At 58.5% G+C, this 17,541-nt stretch overlaps 1 protein-coding gene across 4 annotated transcripts in view; it reads right to left on the minus strand.

Moving 5' to 3' along the window:
- Window positions 1-17,541, minus strand: part of RNF123 (ring finger protein 123) — a 148,047-nt gene that overhangs the window by 83,960 nt on the left and 46,546 nt on the right. For all 4 annotated transcript variants that reach the window (XM_029049691.2, XM_029049689.2, XM_029049690.2 and 1 more), the window contains exons 23-27: window positions 16,898-17,090; window positions 15,076-15,221; window positions 13,958-14,041; window positions 4,610-4,717; window positions 3,324-3,501 (exon numbers count right to left, since the gene is read on the minus strand). In XM_029049691.2, the coding sequence (XP_028905524.1) occupies window positions 3,324-3,501; window positions 4,610-4,717; window positions 13,958-14,041; window positions 15,076-15,221; window positions 16,898-17,090 (709 nt within the window). The remainder of the gene's footprint in view (window positions 1-3,323; window positions 3,502-4,609; window positions 4,718-13,957; window positions 14,042-15,075; window positions 15,222-16,897; window positions 17,091-17,541) is intronic.

Consider the following 17,541-nt stretch of genomic DNA (forward strand, 5'->3'; position numbering starts at 1 on the left):
TGGGAAATCATTCATTATTTACCGAGCGCTTACTGTGTGCACACAACCTTTCCTGCCCTCAGCCAGCTTACAGTCTGCAGGTGGGGAGAAGGACATTAATATGAATTACAGATATGTACGTAAGTGTCGTGGGGCTGGGAGCGGGGAAGAACAGAGGGAGCAAGTCGTGGGGAGAAAGACATTAATATGAATTACAGATATGTACGTAAGTGTCGTGGGGCTGGGAGCGGGGAAGAACAGAGGGAGCGAGTCAGGGTGACGCAAAAGGAAGGGGGAGGAGAGGAAAGGGGGGGCTTAGTCGGGGAAGGCCGCCCGGAGGGGATGTGCCTTCAATAAGACTTTGAAGAGGGGGAGAGTAATCCTCTGTCGGACATGAGGAGGGAGGGCATTTCAGGCCAGAGGCGGGAAGTGGGAGAGGGGTCCGCGGCGAGATAGGCGAGAAGGGTCGCATTAGAAGAGCGAAGTGCGCGGGCTGGGTTGTAGATGGAGAGTAGGGAGGTGAGATAGGAGGGGACAAGGTGATGTCATTTCTCTGCACCTCAGTTACCTCATCTGTAAAACGGGGATTAAGACTGTGAGCCCTATGCGGGACAGGGACTGGGTCCAACCTCATTAACTCGTATCGATTCCAGCGTTTAGTACAGTACACAGTAACCACTTAACAAGTACCTTTTTTAAAAAAAAAAAATAAAAGGAGGAGGACAGAGTGCCTTTGTCCCTCATGGCCCTCTCCTGCCATTCTGAAGGCTTCAGCTCTTTCTGAGGCTCTCAAGGCTACTTTGGAGGTGGCCATGTTCCAGGGAGGCAGAAGTGGGAGAAAGGAGGAGCAATTCTGGCTGTCACTTTCTGTCCTTCAGGGGACCTATAGGAAGGGTGCTTGCTTTTCTGTTTGTTTGTGTTTAAATCCCCTTCCAATCAACCTCACAACCCATGCTCATCTCCACGCCACCCTACATGCCATTCCTCCTGCCTGGAATGCCCACTCCTTTGCCAAAGGACAGTCCTTTCCTCCCTTGAAATGTTGCTCAACACTCACCTCTTCCTTGAATTCGTCCCAGATTAGCCCCCCTCGACTCCAGTCCTTCCAAAAACTGCTCAGTACTTGCAAATACCTCCGGGTAGTGGGGCTTTTCCACACTCCTGAACCTTTTCATATGCTGATGTCGCTAACACCGCTTGCTATCTGCCCTGTCTCCTCATTCCTTTGTAAACCCTTCAAGGACAGGAGCCACACTTTTTTCCCTTGTAACTCCTCTCAGGGCTCTGAAAACACTGATGGCTTGAAGGGTGGAAAATCTGGTTAAGAATGAAATTTCTTTTCTTTTTTTTTTTTTTCCCCTATCGTGGCTGCTGGTTTCCCAAGACTGCCGCACTGTCTCTGAATAAGAGGTCAGTAGAACCGAGCACACGGTGGTTCTCTGTGACAGAAGAAAGTACCCCTATCCGCCCTTCCCTCTGAGCGTCGCCTAGGGGTTGGCTGTGTACCCCTCGAGCACTTCGATACTCAGCCCGGCTCCGCGGCACTTTTGCACGTCAATGAGTTGCATTTATTGGGCTCTCACTGTACGCGCAAGCAACACTGTACTAAGTGCTCGGGAGAGTACGATACAGCGGAGTTGGGGCACACACGATCCGTGCCCGCGATGAGCTTACAGTCTCGAGACGAGCTTACAGTCTAGTTCGTCCTATCCTATGCGCATCCTTACGCTCGACTGTTTTTCCGTACACGTGATTTATTTTAACGTCTGTCCCCCGTCTCCCCGGAGACCGTACGCCCGTTGTGGGCGGGGAGACGCGTCTACCAACTCGATTATATTGTACTTTCCCATGCGCTTAGGACAGGAAGGGGAGGGGCTAGGAAGGTGGAAAGAAATCCCAGAGTCATGAGGAGAGGAGTGCCGGCCAAGCATCCAGAAGGAAAGGGACGAGGAGAGCTGGCGTTTCTCGGGAAGACTGAGGGTCAGCAGGGCCAGCTATGAGGAATGGACTCCGGTGACGTGCCCTCAGATGTGCCATAGGAAATGGAGCAGTGGGTTCCAGGGAGCGGCAATCCCTGGGTTTAAGCTAAGAATAAGCACCGGGTCGGGGATGGGCCGTTTTACCTGGATCTGGTTCAAGAGTACAGGTGCTCTTGAAACCTTTAATGAAGTGCTTATCTGTTTACAACCAGAGAGCAGACCCGAGTGATCCGTGAGTGCCGAACCCAGGAATTCGGAGACTCCTTATCTCAGGGAGGGAGCGGGGCTTTGGGCCTCCCTCCAAACCTCGGCGGCCAAGCTCTTCGGGGGCGGGGCTGGCGAGCTGAACTCCGGGCTGCTCCCCGAGCCCGCCAGGGGGTCCAAACCTAAGGTTCCCAGGATGGCGGCAAAATATCGGGGCAATCTCCCGCAGTATGGAGCCCCAAGGGGATCCCTACCCTGGCTGGAAGTTGCTGACTTCTAGCAGACGGACCCAGCTAGAAACCGGCCATCCGGCCTCGAAAGGGACGGAAATGTCTCACTGTTCCCCGGTTAGATTTCTTTCCCCTGGGAAAAGACCCTGGTCCCCGCTGTTGCTTTTTATAGCACCTGGGGTTTCTCAGCTACAGAACAGCCAGGATCTGGAACTCCGATTCCCCGGGGCAGCTGTGCACTTCTCAACTCTGGGAAAAACCGGGAGTGAAGCAAAATGCTAATACAAATCTGGCCAAGCAAGAGGAGCGTGGGAGGAACGGAACTAGCTCGGCGCACAGCTCGGCGTGGCCCAGCGTACGGGTCTGGGAGTCGGAGGACCTACGCTCAAATCCCGGCTGTGCCGCTTGCCTGCTGTGACCCTGGGCACGTCGCCGCGCCTCGGTTTCAACATCCCAAAAACGGGGGATTCGATATCTGTCCTCTCTTTCACTCGGACTGGGAACCCCATGGGGGAGAGGGAGTGTGTCCAACCTAATTATTTTGTAACTACCCCAGCATTCAGTACAGAGCTTGGCACCTAGTAAGTGCCAAATTATTACTAGGATGATTAAAGTAGGGATTAAAGACCTCTTCTCTCTCTTACTTAGATTACGAGCGCCACGTGGGACGGGGACTGGGCTCGACATGATGACCTTTATCTACTCTCTGGTGCTTAGTACAGCGTGTGGCACTCAGTAATCACTTAACCGGTACCATAATTACTATCATTACCATTACAGCTAAGTGTGTGCTGAATATACAGACAGCCCTGGCCTCAAGCAACGTATTCTTTAGGAGAAGCTACCAGCTCCGCCCACGTACCAGCGCCCCACCTCAAGACAATTCTGTTCCCCGGCACGACAGGCTCCGTGCCCCCGTTTTCTCCCTTACCTGGAAGCTCCTCTATGCTATTGACTATACTGAAGTAGTTCTTGAGGGCACTGTAGCTATTCATGGCAACACTCAGGTAGAACTCTGGCATGAAGGCAAAGAGGGAACCGGTCCGGTCTCCATGCTCAATCGTTCGGATACACACCCGCAGGAGCCAGTATATGTCCTGCATCTTCTCCTGGGGAGAGAAACAGAGGGCCCGGTCAGATTCCGTAGGGAGCTCTCTGGCTAGGAAGGGTCAGCGGGACTGACACCCTGGGCCTGCCTTTCGGGGAAAAGTCCTGAAAGGGCCGCTGGCTGTTAAGCGTGGTTCTTCCCGAAGGCAGGGGGAAGGGCTCAATGACCTTTGGAGTCCCTCCCCGCCTGAGGTTGATTCTGGGATAAAGCCCGGGACCCAGCAGAACCAGGGCAACACAGAATTAATGGTGGGGAAGAAGAGTCTCAGTCAGCCCCTCATCCTGGTCTGGGCTTCCCGACCCCCTCCCGAAACAAAGGAGTTCACCAGGTCTCCTCGAGGCAAAGGCTGAGGAGCAGCTTGGCCTAGGGGAAGGAACCTGGGCCTGGGAGTCAGAGAACCTGGCTTCAAATCCCCAGCTCCGCCGCTTTTCTGCAGGGTGACCTTGGGCGAGTCACTCACTTCTCCGGGGCTCAGTTTCCTCATCGGTAAAAAGGGGATTTACTACCTACTCTCCCTCCCGCTTACGCCGTGAGCCCCACGTGGGACGGGGACTGCGTCTGACCCGATTAACTTGTATCTACCCCAGCGCGCCTAGAACGGCGCTTGACGCAGAGTCAACGCTTAACCAACACCATGATGATAATGGTCACAGGCAGCCCGGCTGAGATTTACCCATCTTCTTTCTCCATCTGGAGTTCACCTGCTCCCAAAGGATCAGGCTCCCGGGTTTCATCTCAACGAGCAACCCGAAGAAATGAGTGTGTGCGGCCGGGTCCCTGCCTCTTCCGGGGGGCGGAAGGTGGAGAAAGAAACGCTGAACTGCTGGCAGAGCTGGGTAGTCTGTGCGCCACACTGCTCCCCCTGGGATGGAGGGGCTAAACGTGGCCAATGTTCTTGGATGACAGCTATGAGTCAAAGAGATATGCCCAGCTTCCTTCCCTCGGCATCGATCTCTCCTCTAGAAGCTGCTGCAGTCGAGAAACCTGAGCACCCGGAGGGGGCGGGGGGCAAGGGGGAGGAGAGGTGGATGATGGAGGAGCTGACCTTCTCGGCAGGGCCCTGCTCTTCCCTGCGGGTTTCACTCCCTCCTTGAAGAGACCCAGCTCACCTTGGAGTAGATGGTGACGTTAATCCAAGCTAGGCGACGGCTCAGGTGGTTCAGCTTCTCCGAGAAAACCTTCCGGCTTTTCATCAACTCCTCGTAGATGTCCTTCCTCTGCATCATCACCCCGGGGAAGAGAGGAAAATTCCATAAGCACATTTTACATCTGGGCTCACCAGTTACTCTTCTTTTTTTTTTTTTTTTTCCCCTCTCTCTCCTTCCCTCCCAATTATTACTAGGATTTGCAGTGACTGAAATAACAACCGGAGCTTAACAGAATTTAACAGGGAAACTCTGACGCTCGGCTACACACAGCTTTCAGAAGACAAGGCTAGGCAGTCTCCTCATTACAGTTCGGTGCAGAGAACGGAAGAATAAAGGGCACGGATTTGGGGGAAACTGAGCTCAGAGATCCGAGACCAAAAGCGTAAGGACTTTAGCAGAGGATTTTTTTGTCTCTCTCCCTACCTTCACCTGCACCTTCACGAGTCATGGCACAAACTCTCACCTCGGCAACTCTAAAATCCCACTCTCCGACCACAACCTCCTCCTCCGTCTTCTCTCTCTCCCGCACACCTCCTCCCCACAAAACGGTCTCCTCCCCCCCGCCCCCGCGCCAGCAGAGACTCCCGATCTCGTCACCCCCTCTAGACCGTAAGCTTGTGATGGGCAGGGAGCTCGTCTACCAACTCTGTCATATTGTACTCTCCCAAGCGCTTAGTACGGTGCTTTGCGTACAGTCGGCGCTCAAAAGATACCACTGACTGATCTGATTCGACTCCTCCACTCAGTCCGAGACATCGTGCCCCTTTCGGAACTCCCTACCCATCCTCCCCTCTCGTGATGCACAGATCCATGCTCTCAACTCAGCACTCTCCACCAAACGCTCTAACTCCCTTGTCCCTCTTGCCCCTCCACGGGTCTCGCACCACCTCCTGCCACAAAATGCTAGTGGTGGAAATCCAGGCACCAAGCCAACCTCGGCCTTCTCAGATTCACCCTCCGGATATATCTCTGCCCCCTCCTCTGCTCAGCAACGCTAGCTCTTCTCCCTTACTGACCCCCCTGCCGACTACCCGCACCAACTATTTCAAAATTTGAACACCCTCCTCAACCCGCACCCATCCCCTGCCCCTCGCCGGGGTCCCCACTTCCCTCTGCTCCTGCCCCTGTTGACCTTGTCTATTTCGCTGACAAAATCGAATCCGTCAGGCACGAACTCCCTAAAATCTCCCCCACTCACTCTTAACCCCACCATCCAGTCCCAGATCTACCTCCCGAGTTCCGACCTTTCTTCTCTGCAATCCTGGCTCTAGGACATCTCAAGCTTAACACGCCCCAAACCGGAGTCCTCGTCTTCCCTCCCCAAATCCTCTCCTCCCCCTAACCTTCCCAACACCGTCGACTACGCCACCACCCTCCCCGTCTCAAAAGCCTGCGACCGTGGCATTATCCTCGACTCTTCTCTCTTTCGGCCCCCATATTCAAGCTGTCACCAATCCCTGTCGGTTCTCCTTCAGAAAATCTCCAGAAACAGCCCCTTCCTCCCTATCCTAACGGCAACCGCGCTGTTCCAAGCTCCAAGAACTTGTCATATCCGGCCTTGATAACCGCGTCAAGACGCCTCGCGGGACCAGCCCTCTCACCCGCCCCCACCCTCCAATCTCCAATCTCCAGTACATACTTCGATCTGAGGTCCAGATTACTTTTCTAAAAACTGTTCTGCGCACGCCAACCCCCGCGTCCCCGAATCCTCCGATGGCTGCCCGTTCCTCCGCATCAAGCGGAAACTCCTGACCGTTGATTGTCTTTAAGGCACTCAATCGGCTCTTCCCCCCCGCCATTCATCCACGCTCCTCTTCGGCTACACCCCAGCCCACCCGCTCTGTCCCAAGACGACTGTGCCGTGCCCTCATTTTTCTCACCGCTGACCTCTTGCCCTCCCTTCTTCACTTCCGGCAGAACCCCGCTCTCCCCATCCTCAAGGCCCTTTCTGCAATCACATGTCTTCCAGGAGACCTTCCCTAATTCATCTCTCATCTCCCCACCCCATTTCCCATCCTTCCTGCCACTTCTGCACTTCCCCGTCACCTAAGCCCTCGAGTATCCACACTCCCCATTCCCCGTATATTCAATTCTTTAAACTCTGTTGCCTCCTCCCTCCCGTGAGTGATTTTACCCTCTGTCCCCGCCACCAGACTTTAAGCTCCTTGAGGGACTACGCCTGCTGATTCTACTGTATTCTCTCAAGCACTCAGTACGGTGCTCTGCACTGAACGAGCGCTTAATCAAAACTACTGCCGTAGGAGTTAACCGGCAGCACGGACCGGGCGCTTCCCGTGCGCGGAAGACTGTACTAAGCGCTTACGCCCCCCGCCTTCGGGTCACTGAGTCTCGGAGCCGGCTCATCGGGCTTACGGCATTTGAAATCCGGACGGCTTCGAGCCTGGCATCCCTGCGCTTCATTTCAAAGGAAATGAGATCGTCGGGAAGCAGCGTGGCTTAGGGGCCAGAGCCGGGGCCCCGGAGTCGGGAGGCCCTGGGTTCTAATCCCGGCTCCGCACGCGTCTGCCGAGCGACCTCGGGCAAGCCACTTAACTTCTCCGGGCCTCAGTTACCTCATCGATAAAACGGGGACGACGAGTGTGAGCCCCATGTGGGACAGGGACCGCGTCCCACCCGTTTAACCCGTATCTACCTCGGTGCACAGAACGGCGCTTGGCACACGGTATGCGCTCAACGGGTACCGTCGGTATTATCATTACTATCGTCACCTAGAGAAGACGAGAGCGCCACGATGTCTCTCCTCTCTCCGGTCGGTTTACCTTGAGCCTTGCCCGGACCTAGCTGTCCAGAGGTGAGGGGAGCTGCTGTTCCTTTAGCTCTGTCCGTCTGGGGGTACTGAGGCCAACCTGAACTCATGCCAAACCAAGAGCCAGGCTCCACGACTGCCGGGGAGAGAGAGTCTACGTGCCGGATCCGGGGTGCTGAGCGAGACGCTCGGGTGGCGTGCTTGTGGGGACTTTGCTGAATCAGCAGGAGAGGTGCACTCTCCTCGCGTATCTATAATTTATTTAGTCACAAAAAGCAGAACATAATCCAGGTTTCCAGAGCTCTGCAATTTAACCTCTCAGCACCGGTGGTGCAGCAACATACATTAGCACTTAGGGGGCCTGACAGGAATTTCCTTAACCCAGAGAGGTTAATGGAGACAAATAAAGCATCTTTTTTGCTGAAGAGCTCTGATGTCAGCATGCAGCGGGGGCCTGGGATCCAAGTATCGATAAGGCTGAAGAGGACAAAGCCAAAAAAATAAGTAAATAAAAAATACCTGCAGGCTAAGGAAAAACAATGCAAACCGGTTCAGGAGAAGACAGAGCAAAAGCTATCTTTCCGAAACAACGACAAGATGCCGAAGACCAACACGAGGAAGTAATGGGAAGGACTCCCCGAGATGGGGTTGGGGCCCAGGGCCCCGCTCGGGGAAATCCCAAGTCCTAGAGCGAGCCAATGGTCGGCTGCAGGAAGTCTGTGAGACCCAGGTTCCAGGGCCCGCTCGGTGGCCCCAAAGAACCTAGAAAGGAGTTCGTCCAGAACTTTCTCCTCCATGAGATCAGTGTTATCCCGCCGTCGACCTCTGGCCCACGGCCTTCCCGGGACCTCTGTCCCGGAACGCCCTCCCTCCTCACCTCCGCCAAACTGACTCTCTTCCCCACTTCGAGGCCCTCCTGAGAGCTCGCCTCTTCCGAGAGGCCTTCCCAGACTGAGCTTCCCCTTTTCCCTCTGCTCCCCCTCCCTTCACCTCCCCTCAGCTAAGCCCCCTTTTCCCTGGGCTCCTCATCCCCTCCCCTCAGCACCGTGCTCATTTGTATATATTTTTGTTACCCTATTTATTTTGTTCATGAGGTGTCCATCCCCTCGATTCTATTTCTGGTGATTATGCTGTCTTGTTTTTGTCCGTCTGTCTCCCCCGACCGGACTGTGAGCCCGTCGTCGGGCAGGGATTGTCTCTATCTGGGGCCGGGTTGTATATTCCAAGTGCTTAGTACAGTGCTCTGCACAGAGTAAGCGCTCAATAAATACTATTGAACGAATGAATGAATCTGAATGAGGCCACAGCCAGGAAACGACAGACCAAGAGACATACCAAGGCTCCCCATATTGGTAGGGGCCGCTCTACGAACGACGACAAAAATACCCACAAATAGCCAAACCCATCCAGTGAGTGTGGGGAGGAGGATGAGAGCGCGGGGGTGAAACGTAAATCACACCCTCCTCATTTACTCACTATCCTACGGCTATGTGGGTGCATACGCCTGCTCACTTGCATATATTATCTGTTACCCTATTTATTTTGTTAATGAGGCGTACATCCCCGCGATCCTATTTATCGTGATAACGCTGTTCTTGTTTCGTTCTGTTTCGGCTCTGCCGTCCGTCTCCCCCGATTAGCCCGTGAGCCCGTCACCGGGCAGGGATCGTCTCTATCTGTTGCCGAATTGTCCATTCCATGCGCTTAGTACAGTGCTCTGCACACAGTGAGCGCTCAATACATACTGTTGAATGAATGGATGACCCCGCTCCCACGAGTTGTAGTGTCTGGCCTGCTTTCTATTGGATGGCAACAGCCGAAGCTTCGCTCGCCTCCCATCTCTCCTCTCCTCAAGACTCTCCGCTGGTCCCCGGTGTCTCTCCTCACTACCTGTTCCATTTTTTTTTTTTAAATGGTATCCGTTAAAGCGCTTACTAGATGCCAGGCACCGAACTAAACACCGGGGTAGACCCAAGCTGGTCGGGTTGGACAGAGTCCCCGTCCCACGGGGGACTCGCAGTCCTAAATCCCCCTTTTACGGATGAGGTAACCGAGGGCAGAGAAGTTGAGCGACTCGCCCAGCGTCACGCAGCGGGCAATCGGCGGAGCCGGGATCGGAACCCAGGTCCCCCCGATTCCCGGACCTGACGACTGACTCCGAGGCTGTCCCCATCTTATCTATCAGCATTCTCCCACTTCCCCCAACCCCTCTAGCCGAAGCTCGCTCTCGACTCTCCCGCCTCCATTCTCGCGCTCCCGCCGTCCCCCCGGCCTTGGGATTCCCTCCCTCTCCACATCTGGCGGACCGTGACTCTCCCCGCATCCGGCGCCCTCCTGAAATCCCACCCGATAACGGCGAGGCTAAGAATCGCGATGCCGACGTTTACTCGACACCCGCTCCGGGCCCGACCCCGAGCTAAACGCCGCGGTCGACACGGGGTGATCTGAACGGGGCTCGTGGGGTTAGGCCGGCCCCTCCCGCTCAGCCCCGAGGAGCCCCCCGCCCTCCTCCCTGGAGGGTCATCCCCCCCGCACCCCGGAGGCGGCACGGAGGGAGGACGGGCAGAGGGGAGGGAGACGAGAGTCAGCGGGCGGGCCGCCGCTTCCTCTACCCCGCGGACCAGGCCCCTTCGGGAGGGCGGGGGGCCGGGGCGAGGGACGGACCCGTCCTGGGCCAAATCCAACGCTGCCCTTCTTCTCCTGCCCCTCTTCTCCCTCGTCCCTGGCCGGAGCCCCAGTTTCTGGCGCCACCTGCCGGCAAGCCAGGGGTCGGGGACGGGGCCACCGGGAGGGTCCCCGGCGCCCAGCCGACGCCACTTTCAGGACCCCCCCCCCCTCCTACCGGAGCCAAGCCCCGGCCCGTTCCCCGTCGCTGCCGGCACCGGCCCGGGGACAGATAACGGTCAGACGGCTTCGGGGAGATCTCGGCCTTCCGGGTCCTCCTCGACGGGGCGCGTTAAATCGCGCCTCCTGCCCGTTGACCTGGAGGCGCTCCGTCGGCTCTGCCCTTCCTACCCGCCCGCTCTCTTCCGCTACCGGCGCCCTGGCCCGCACCCTCCGATCCCACCGGGCTCATCTCCTCGCCGGACCCGGCTAACGACTCTCCCGCCTCTGACCGCTGGCTCTCCCTCCCTCCTCCTGCCTGGAACTCCCTCCCGCTTCAGATCTGCCAAACCACAGTTCTCCCCGTCTTCAGAGTCTTCCCGAAACCCCACCTCCTCCGGAAGGCTTTTCCCGGTTAATCTCCTTTTCCCCGGTCAAACCCCCTCGAGACGACAGAGTCCCCTAGCCCGTGAGCTCCTCGTGGGCCGGAGTCACGTCCGCCAACTCTGCCGTACCGTCCTCTCCCGAATGTCTACGACGATGTTCTGTATGCGGTAAGTGCTCGAGGAGTACCAGTGATTGAGCGATCCTCCCGACCGTCACCTCAACACTTCCGTACAACCTCGGCCTCTGCGCCCACCACGCGCCAGGCACGGTACAGGCTCGTCAGGTTGGACACGGTCAAAAACCGCAATCCCCATCGTTACTATCACGATACAACATTACAGTGATAACTGTAACGACCATCGCCCGCCCACAACCTCCGCTGGCATTTCTGTGGGTACTTATTTCTAAACTCGACCATGTAAGCACTTCTCCCTTACATCTCTGGAAACGATTTTGTGTCTTTCTCTCCCGCTCGATGATATGCTCTCGGTGGGCGGGGCCCACGGCTTCGTCCTCTATTGTACCCTCCCGAGTGCTCGGCGCGGTACTCTGCACGCAACGGGCGCTCAACAAACGCTGTCGATTTCCACCGGTGGAGTGACACGTTCCGCGGCGGAAGGAGCCAGGAGCAGAACTCCCGGGTTCTGCTTTGTCGCTCCTGTGCCGTCTATCACCGGGTGCTCTCTCTCCCTTCCCTCCCGGTATTTCCAGGGTCCAGGAGGAGGGAGAGCCCAGAAAGCAGCCCCGCCTGCCTCGTCGGGATTGGCTCCCTCTCTTGCCTCCACTAGGCTACATTTCCGGTAGGCAGATCTGGAGGCAGTGGGGTCAGAAGAGGCGGGGGAGAATAAGAACTCCCCGCACCATTTAATGGTTCTAAAGCCCCTCGAGCTGCTCTGGGAATACGACGCTGTAGGCATAAGAGAAACCTAGCTGACAGGTAAGCGCCTTAAGCTTCCTGGAAGGGAGCGCGTCTCCCGCTAGACCCGGGTTCCAACCAGACTCCAACACCGGAGTCGGAGTTCCAAGACCTGGATTTGCCCCCGACGCGCTCAACGGGCCCGGGTTATGACGCGCTCCCTCGAACCCTCAGTTCCGCCCCTCCCTCCTGCCCCGCTTCTGTGACCTGGGGCCGGTTCCTGCCCCCGAGGGGACGCCACAGAGGAAGACTACTCCACATCCGAAAGGCGCCCGGAATTCCTAGAAGAGGTTCACCGAGAAATACCGTTCCACGAAGGACTGTTGTTATCGTCAGCGGTAACAGCGGCGAGAAGGAGAACGGTATCTCTGAGTGTATCGGTGGCATTTTTCCCCGAGCGCTCCCCTCAGAGATCCTCCTCCGCATCCCCGGGAGGGACGAGCCGAGGCGGAAGCACGGCTGCGACCGGCCCCCGCCCCGGCGCCCCATCCGGGAGGCTGCGGCACTCTCCGCCAGGGCCGCGAGCACACTCCCCGGAGAAGGGAACGCGAGGGGTTGCCTGCCGGACCCGCCGTGCCGAGAGAGAGAGGGAGAGGAGGAAACCGCATACCCACTGCCGGGGACGCCAGCGGGGTAGGCGTGGAGGCGGAGTCCTGCACGACAGGCGCCCGTCAAGGGGCTGGAACACACAGACCCCCGGAGCCGCTACCGACTGGAATCGGGGCAAGACGTCTCGGAGGCCGCAACGGGCCCACCCGTGCGCCGTTCGGCCCCGTAACCTCCCGTTGGGGCAACGTTTACTTGTTCATTGGAAGGCTGTCCGTTAAAGGCACGCGACTGCAGGATTTCGTTGAAGAAGCTAAGGGATGCAGGACCGTGGGGGGACAGTCTGGGGGAGTACAGTGCCCCAGGGCCCTGCACACAGTAAGCGCTCAATAAATACGATCGAACTGAATGAACGAGTGAGAGGGTCCACGCAAAGGTCACGGAAAGATCCGGTGAAAGCGAGGGAAGGTTTTTTTTTTTTTTTTTTTAACGGGAATCTGTTAAGTGCTTACTACGTGCCAGACCCGTACTAAGCGCTGGGGTAGTCGGGCGGGGCGGGGGGTGGCCCAGTCCCCGCCCCACATGGGGCTCACAGTCTTAAAAGTAACTGAGGCAAAGAGAAGTGACTTGCCACGGGTCACGCAGCCAGCAAGTGGCACGGCCAGGTTTAGAACCCAGGTCCTCTGACCCCTAGTCCCGTGCCCTTTCCACTGGGCCACGCTGCTTCCCTAGGGAAGGTTCCAGGCTCGGGGGATAGAGAGGAGCTCTTCCGGATCGTTTCTGGAAAACGACAGAGGCCGCGAACGTCCCGCAGCTCCTCAGAAACCTCCCTCTAGACCGTAAAGTCGCCGTGGGCAGGGAACGTGACTACTGGGCTCTGCTAAGCAGTGAGTACAGGGGTCTGCACACGGGAAGCACCCCATAAATACCAGTGGTGAAGAACAGCGATGGAAAACCTCTAACGGCAGCCTAGTTCCCTCCTCCTCAAGCAGAAACTCCTGACCATTGGCTTTAAGGCACTCCACCAGCTCTCTCCCCCCCCCCCGATTATCCTCATTCCGCTCCCACGGAGCTTACCCGCTCCGTTTCTCGCAAGCCAACCCATTGGCCGGGCCTCGGCCCCGTCTCGCTCACCGCTGAGCTGCGGCACCCCTTCCTCCTCCTGCTGGGATCTTCCTTCCCCTCCAGAGCCAGCAGACCGCCGCTCTCCCCACCTTGGAGACCCTGCTGAAATCCCATCTCCTCCGGGAAGCCCGCCCCGATCAACGTCTCATCTCCACGCCCCATCGCCCCGGCTCCGGCCGTGTCGGCGCTCCCGCGCCACCCAAGCATTTGGGCGTACGTAGGCCGTACGTTCATTCCTTCGTTCGGTGGCATTTACCGAGCGCTTACCGTGGGCGGAGCGCTGTACTAAGCGCCTGGGAAGTACAATTCGGCAACAAACCGAGACAATCCCTACCCAACAACGGGCTCACAGACGAGAAGGGGGGGGACGGACATCACAACGAGTAAACGGGCAGCAATAGTATCAGTATGAATAGAATTATAGCTATACACACATCATTAATGAAGTAAACAGAATAATAAATCCGTACATATATACACAAGGGCTCAGTCTTACACACCCACCCACGCACACTCGCCGTTGCATTTACGTACGTATCCTCACGCTCTGCATCTTCCCCTAGCTGTGATTTATCTCAGCACCCGCCTCCCTTCCTAAACGGTAAGTTCCTTGAGGGCAGGGACGGTGTCTACTAACTCTCCTCCAGTAAGTGCTCAGTGAACGCCACTGACGGACCGACCGACTCCTGCCGCGAAACTGACGACGGCACGAGGGGGGGACGAGAGGCTGAGGGGCGGGTCCTACCGTATCCGGACATCTGCTGATCTTCTCATCTGTGTCCTTCAGGGCCACGGCGTACTCATTCAGCTCATCCGAAACGCCCACCATCTGCGACAAAGCCGACGGAGCGGGTGATTGCCGAGCGAGTGCTTCCCGGGCCCCAATTCCCCAGGCTAGGCGCGAGCGGCAGGACCACCTCGACTCCGAGGTCGGTTGCTGGGGCGGATCGTCGGGGTCCGCGGTGAGCCCGCTTACCCGCCCCGGGCGCGGAGCTACGGGGGCGGCGGGTCGCGGGCTTCACGGGCGGATCCCGTCGGCTCGCCCTCCCCCGGACCGAGCCCCCGCTCTGGCTCCTCCAACCGAAAGCCCGGACGGTCAGAGGCCACGGCAGCCAGATGCTAAAGGGAAACGACGACGGAGCACGCCTCCCTCATCTCTCTCCACCGTCCCACGGTCCGGCTGATCCAGCCCCTTGGCCCCAGGCAGGCTGACACTCAGGCCAGCCCGGGCGGATGACCGCCTATCCTATCCTTAGAGATAGCCAGAGACGTCGTTTCTCTTCCCTCCTTAAATAGCCTCTGCCGGGGGACTCCGACCCTGGCTCGCTTCCGCATCCCACCTTTCTTCCCCAAGAGACCGAATCCACTTTGCCTGCGGTCGCCTCCACTCTCGGGGACTCACGCTCCCCCTCCCAAAGGGCCAGAAAAGCCCAGAGGCGAACCGTATCGTCTCCCCGCTCGATCCTCCCGGCCCGGAGGGCCGGGACTCCGTCTCCGAGGATCCACTGAAACGTCTCGGCGCTCAGCAGCCGACGGACACTCGCCACGGGAGAGTGCTGCTGCTGCTGCTACGTCCTTGGGCAGTCCCAAGTTGACATTTCCAGTCCAGCTGAGGTTAGCCAATCGGTCAGAGAGAACCCACAATCGAGACCCTCCGCGGCAGGCTCGCCGTGGACCAGGCAAGGGCAGAAAGCGGGGGTCCGTCTGGATGCTCCCCCACCGCGGGGGGGGGGGGGGGGGGCGGGGGGCGGCCGCGTCCCCTTCCTCGCCACATTCCCTCCGAGCCCCGGGATGGGACTCGACGGCCGCAGAGGAGGTGAAAGGCCGGGGCCCTCCCTTCCCACCTCCCGGAGCCCCGCTGACCTTTCCCAGCTGGTGGTGGACGCTGAGGTTGTATATCATGACGATCCCATCCAGGATCTCGAGGAGGGATCTCTCTGTGATGGGCTGCTCTGGTTCTTCGGGGGGTCTCCCCTGCAGCAATCCCTCATTTCCGTGGTTTCCCTCAACTGCAGCCAGCCCAAAGAGAAGAGACGCTCAGAAAGGGACCCTCTGAACTCAGTCTTCCCAACTCCCCACCCACCGCGCTTCCCTCCTGCAGCGGGCAGGCAGGCAGACCCGCGGGACTGGGGCCGACCGACCAAGTGGACCAGAAAGAACATACCCCTCGTTGGAGACGTGACACGCTGCCACCCGAAGGCGAGGGGCCAGGGGTCCCTCCAAAACAGAGTTTGTTTCCCCCCCCCCAAGTCTTCGGGATGTAGGTTTTCCTGTCATTTGACAGGTGTGGCCCAGTGGAGAGCGCGCAGGCCCGGGAGCCGGGGGACCTGGCTTCTAGTCCCGGCTCTGCCACTTGCCCGCTGTGTGACTACGGGCGAGTCGCTTCGCTGGGCCTCAGTTTCCTCATCTGTAAAATGGGGATTCGATATCCACTCTCCCTCCTTCTCGGCCTGTGAGCCCCACGTGGGAAGGGGACCGTGTCTGACCTGATGAATCTGTCCCTACCCCGGCGCTCAGTTCGGCGCTTGGCCCGTAGTAAGTGTTAAACGCGCAGAATTGTTTTCATTAGGGAGGCGAACGCTGCCGGGAAGGCCATGGAGAGAGTCCCCAGTGAGGGCCCGGTGGGCCCGGGGCACACTTTCCACTTTCTGCGGTTGTTTACAGCGGACCTGCTCTCCTCGGGTCATTCGATCGCGATCGCTCTACCCCGAATCGTACCGACCTCGGCTCTCTACTCCCCAGGACGCAAGAGCAGAAGCCGCTTAACGGATGTTCCGGCTGGAAAGAGTGGAACGACTGCGTATACAGACGCACCGAGTTTCCCCAACCAGGCTCTGCCCGGCCCCCAGGAATGGGACACGCTGGGATCCGGGGGCGGGTGGGGGGGGGACGGGGGACTCTCTCTCCCGGCCCGTCTCGCCACCGGCGGATCCGACTGAGCGGCCGGGTCAACCGAGAGAGCTGGGGACCCGGGCTCCGTCACCGAGCCGGGCTGCGGAAAAGCAGCTCAGTGACGGTTCTGATTTTCTCGTTTCGCCTCTCCTCGCTCTTGGGAGTGCTCTCCTCATCAGTGGTCACCCGGAAACCCGTCAGAACAGAGTGTGAGCGGCTCGGCCGGTTAACGCCGCTAGGGAATTCAAGGCACCAGACTATCCGCCCGAGGTTTCCGAGGGGCCAGAACGGCGGCGAGGCGGCTGATGGGCGGCATCTCCCGTTGGGATCCCCGACCCCACCCCCCCGTCCTCCCTGGGCTCGGCCCGGAGCCCTCCTGGGGACGTCACATCCCCCACGAGACCACGCACGAAGGACAAGGAGGCTGGCGGCCATACAGCCGCCCACCGGTCTTTCTACTGGAGCAAGGAGCTCCGGCCTCTTTCCGGCCCGGGCTACTGACTTTGTACCAGGAGAAGATTCTTCTCCAGGGCCCCAAATGGGGGCAGAGATTCAAATCCAGGCAAAACCACCTGCCAGCTGCAGTCCCACTCAGGGAGGGAGCCGAGCTGTTCTGCTGGGGTAGGCTCACACTCTGGAAGTGACAACCCTCCTCCCATCTTCAAGGAAATGGGAACGTGGGAGGGGGATGTCGGGGAGGAGGAAAGACGGTCCCGGTCGGCCGTTGCATTTTTGGGCAGGTCCCGCTCCCCCAAACCGCCCCCTTCCAGGCCCACGCTGGCCAGATACATACTGTCTTCCTCTGTCCTCAGTTCCACCGTCAGGGTGCGGACCTTTACTCTCTCCATGGGGCCCAGTGGCCTCCGGGCGTTTATCAGGCTGACGGCTGCGGTGCTGAGGAAGCGATTGGCCCGCCCCAGGGTCGGGGAGCTGAGCCAGTTGTGTCTGGCCAGGGCTCCCCCGATTGCCAGAGCGGTCATAGGGCGCTGAAAGAGAAGGGGGAAGAGAGCAGATCGGACGCACGGTTTCTCGCCATTCCCTTCTATAATAATTCGAATAATCACGGTATCTGTTGAGCGCGTACTGCGTGCCGGGCACCGTACCACGCGACCTTGTCCCGCAGAGGGCTCGGTCTTAATCCCCCTTGAGGTGACTGAGGCACCGGGAAGTCAGGTGACTTGTCCAAGGCCGCACGGCAGACAAGCGGCAGAGGTCGGGATCAGAACCCATGACCTTCCGACTCCCAGGCCCACGCTTTATCCGCTCCACCGTGCTGCTTCCCCGCTTCTGAGACCCCAGACCATCCCGGCCCATCCCAGAGTCTCTTTCGGCATTCGAACTGTGGCGTCGGGGAGCGGGGAGGAGGGGGAGGAGGGAGACGTTAGCTTCTGCTGGGAAAATGCCGGGCCGGAAGTTCCGTCCCCCTCCGGCTGCGTC

The sequence above is a fragment of the Ornithorhynchus anatinus genome, chromosome X1, assembly GCF_004115215.2.
Source record: "Ornithorhynchus anatinus isolate Pmale09 chromosome X1, mOrnAna1.pri.v4, whole genome shotgun sequence".
In the NCBI taxonomy this organism is placed as follows: domain Eukaryota; kingdom Metazoa; phylum Chordata; class Mammalia; order Monotremata; family Ornithorhynchidae; genus Ornithorhynchus; species Ornithorhynchus anatinus.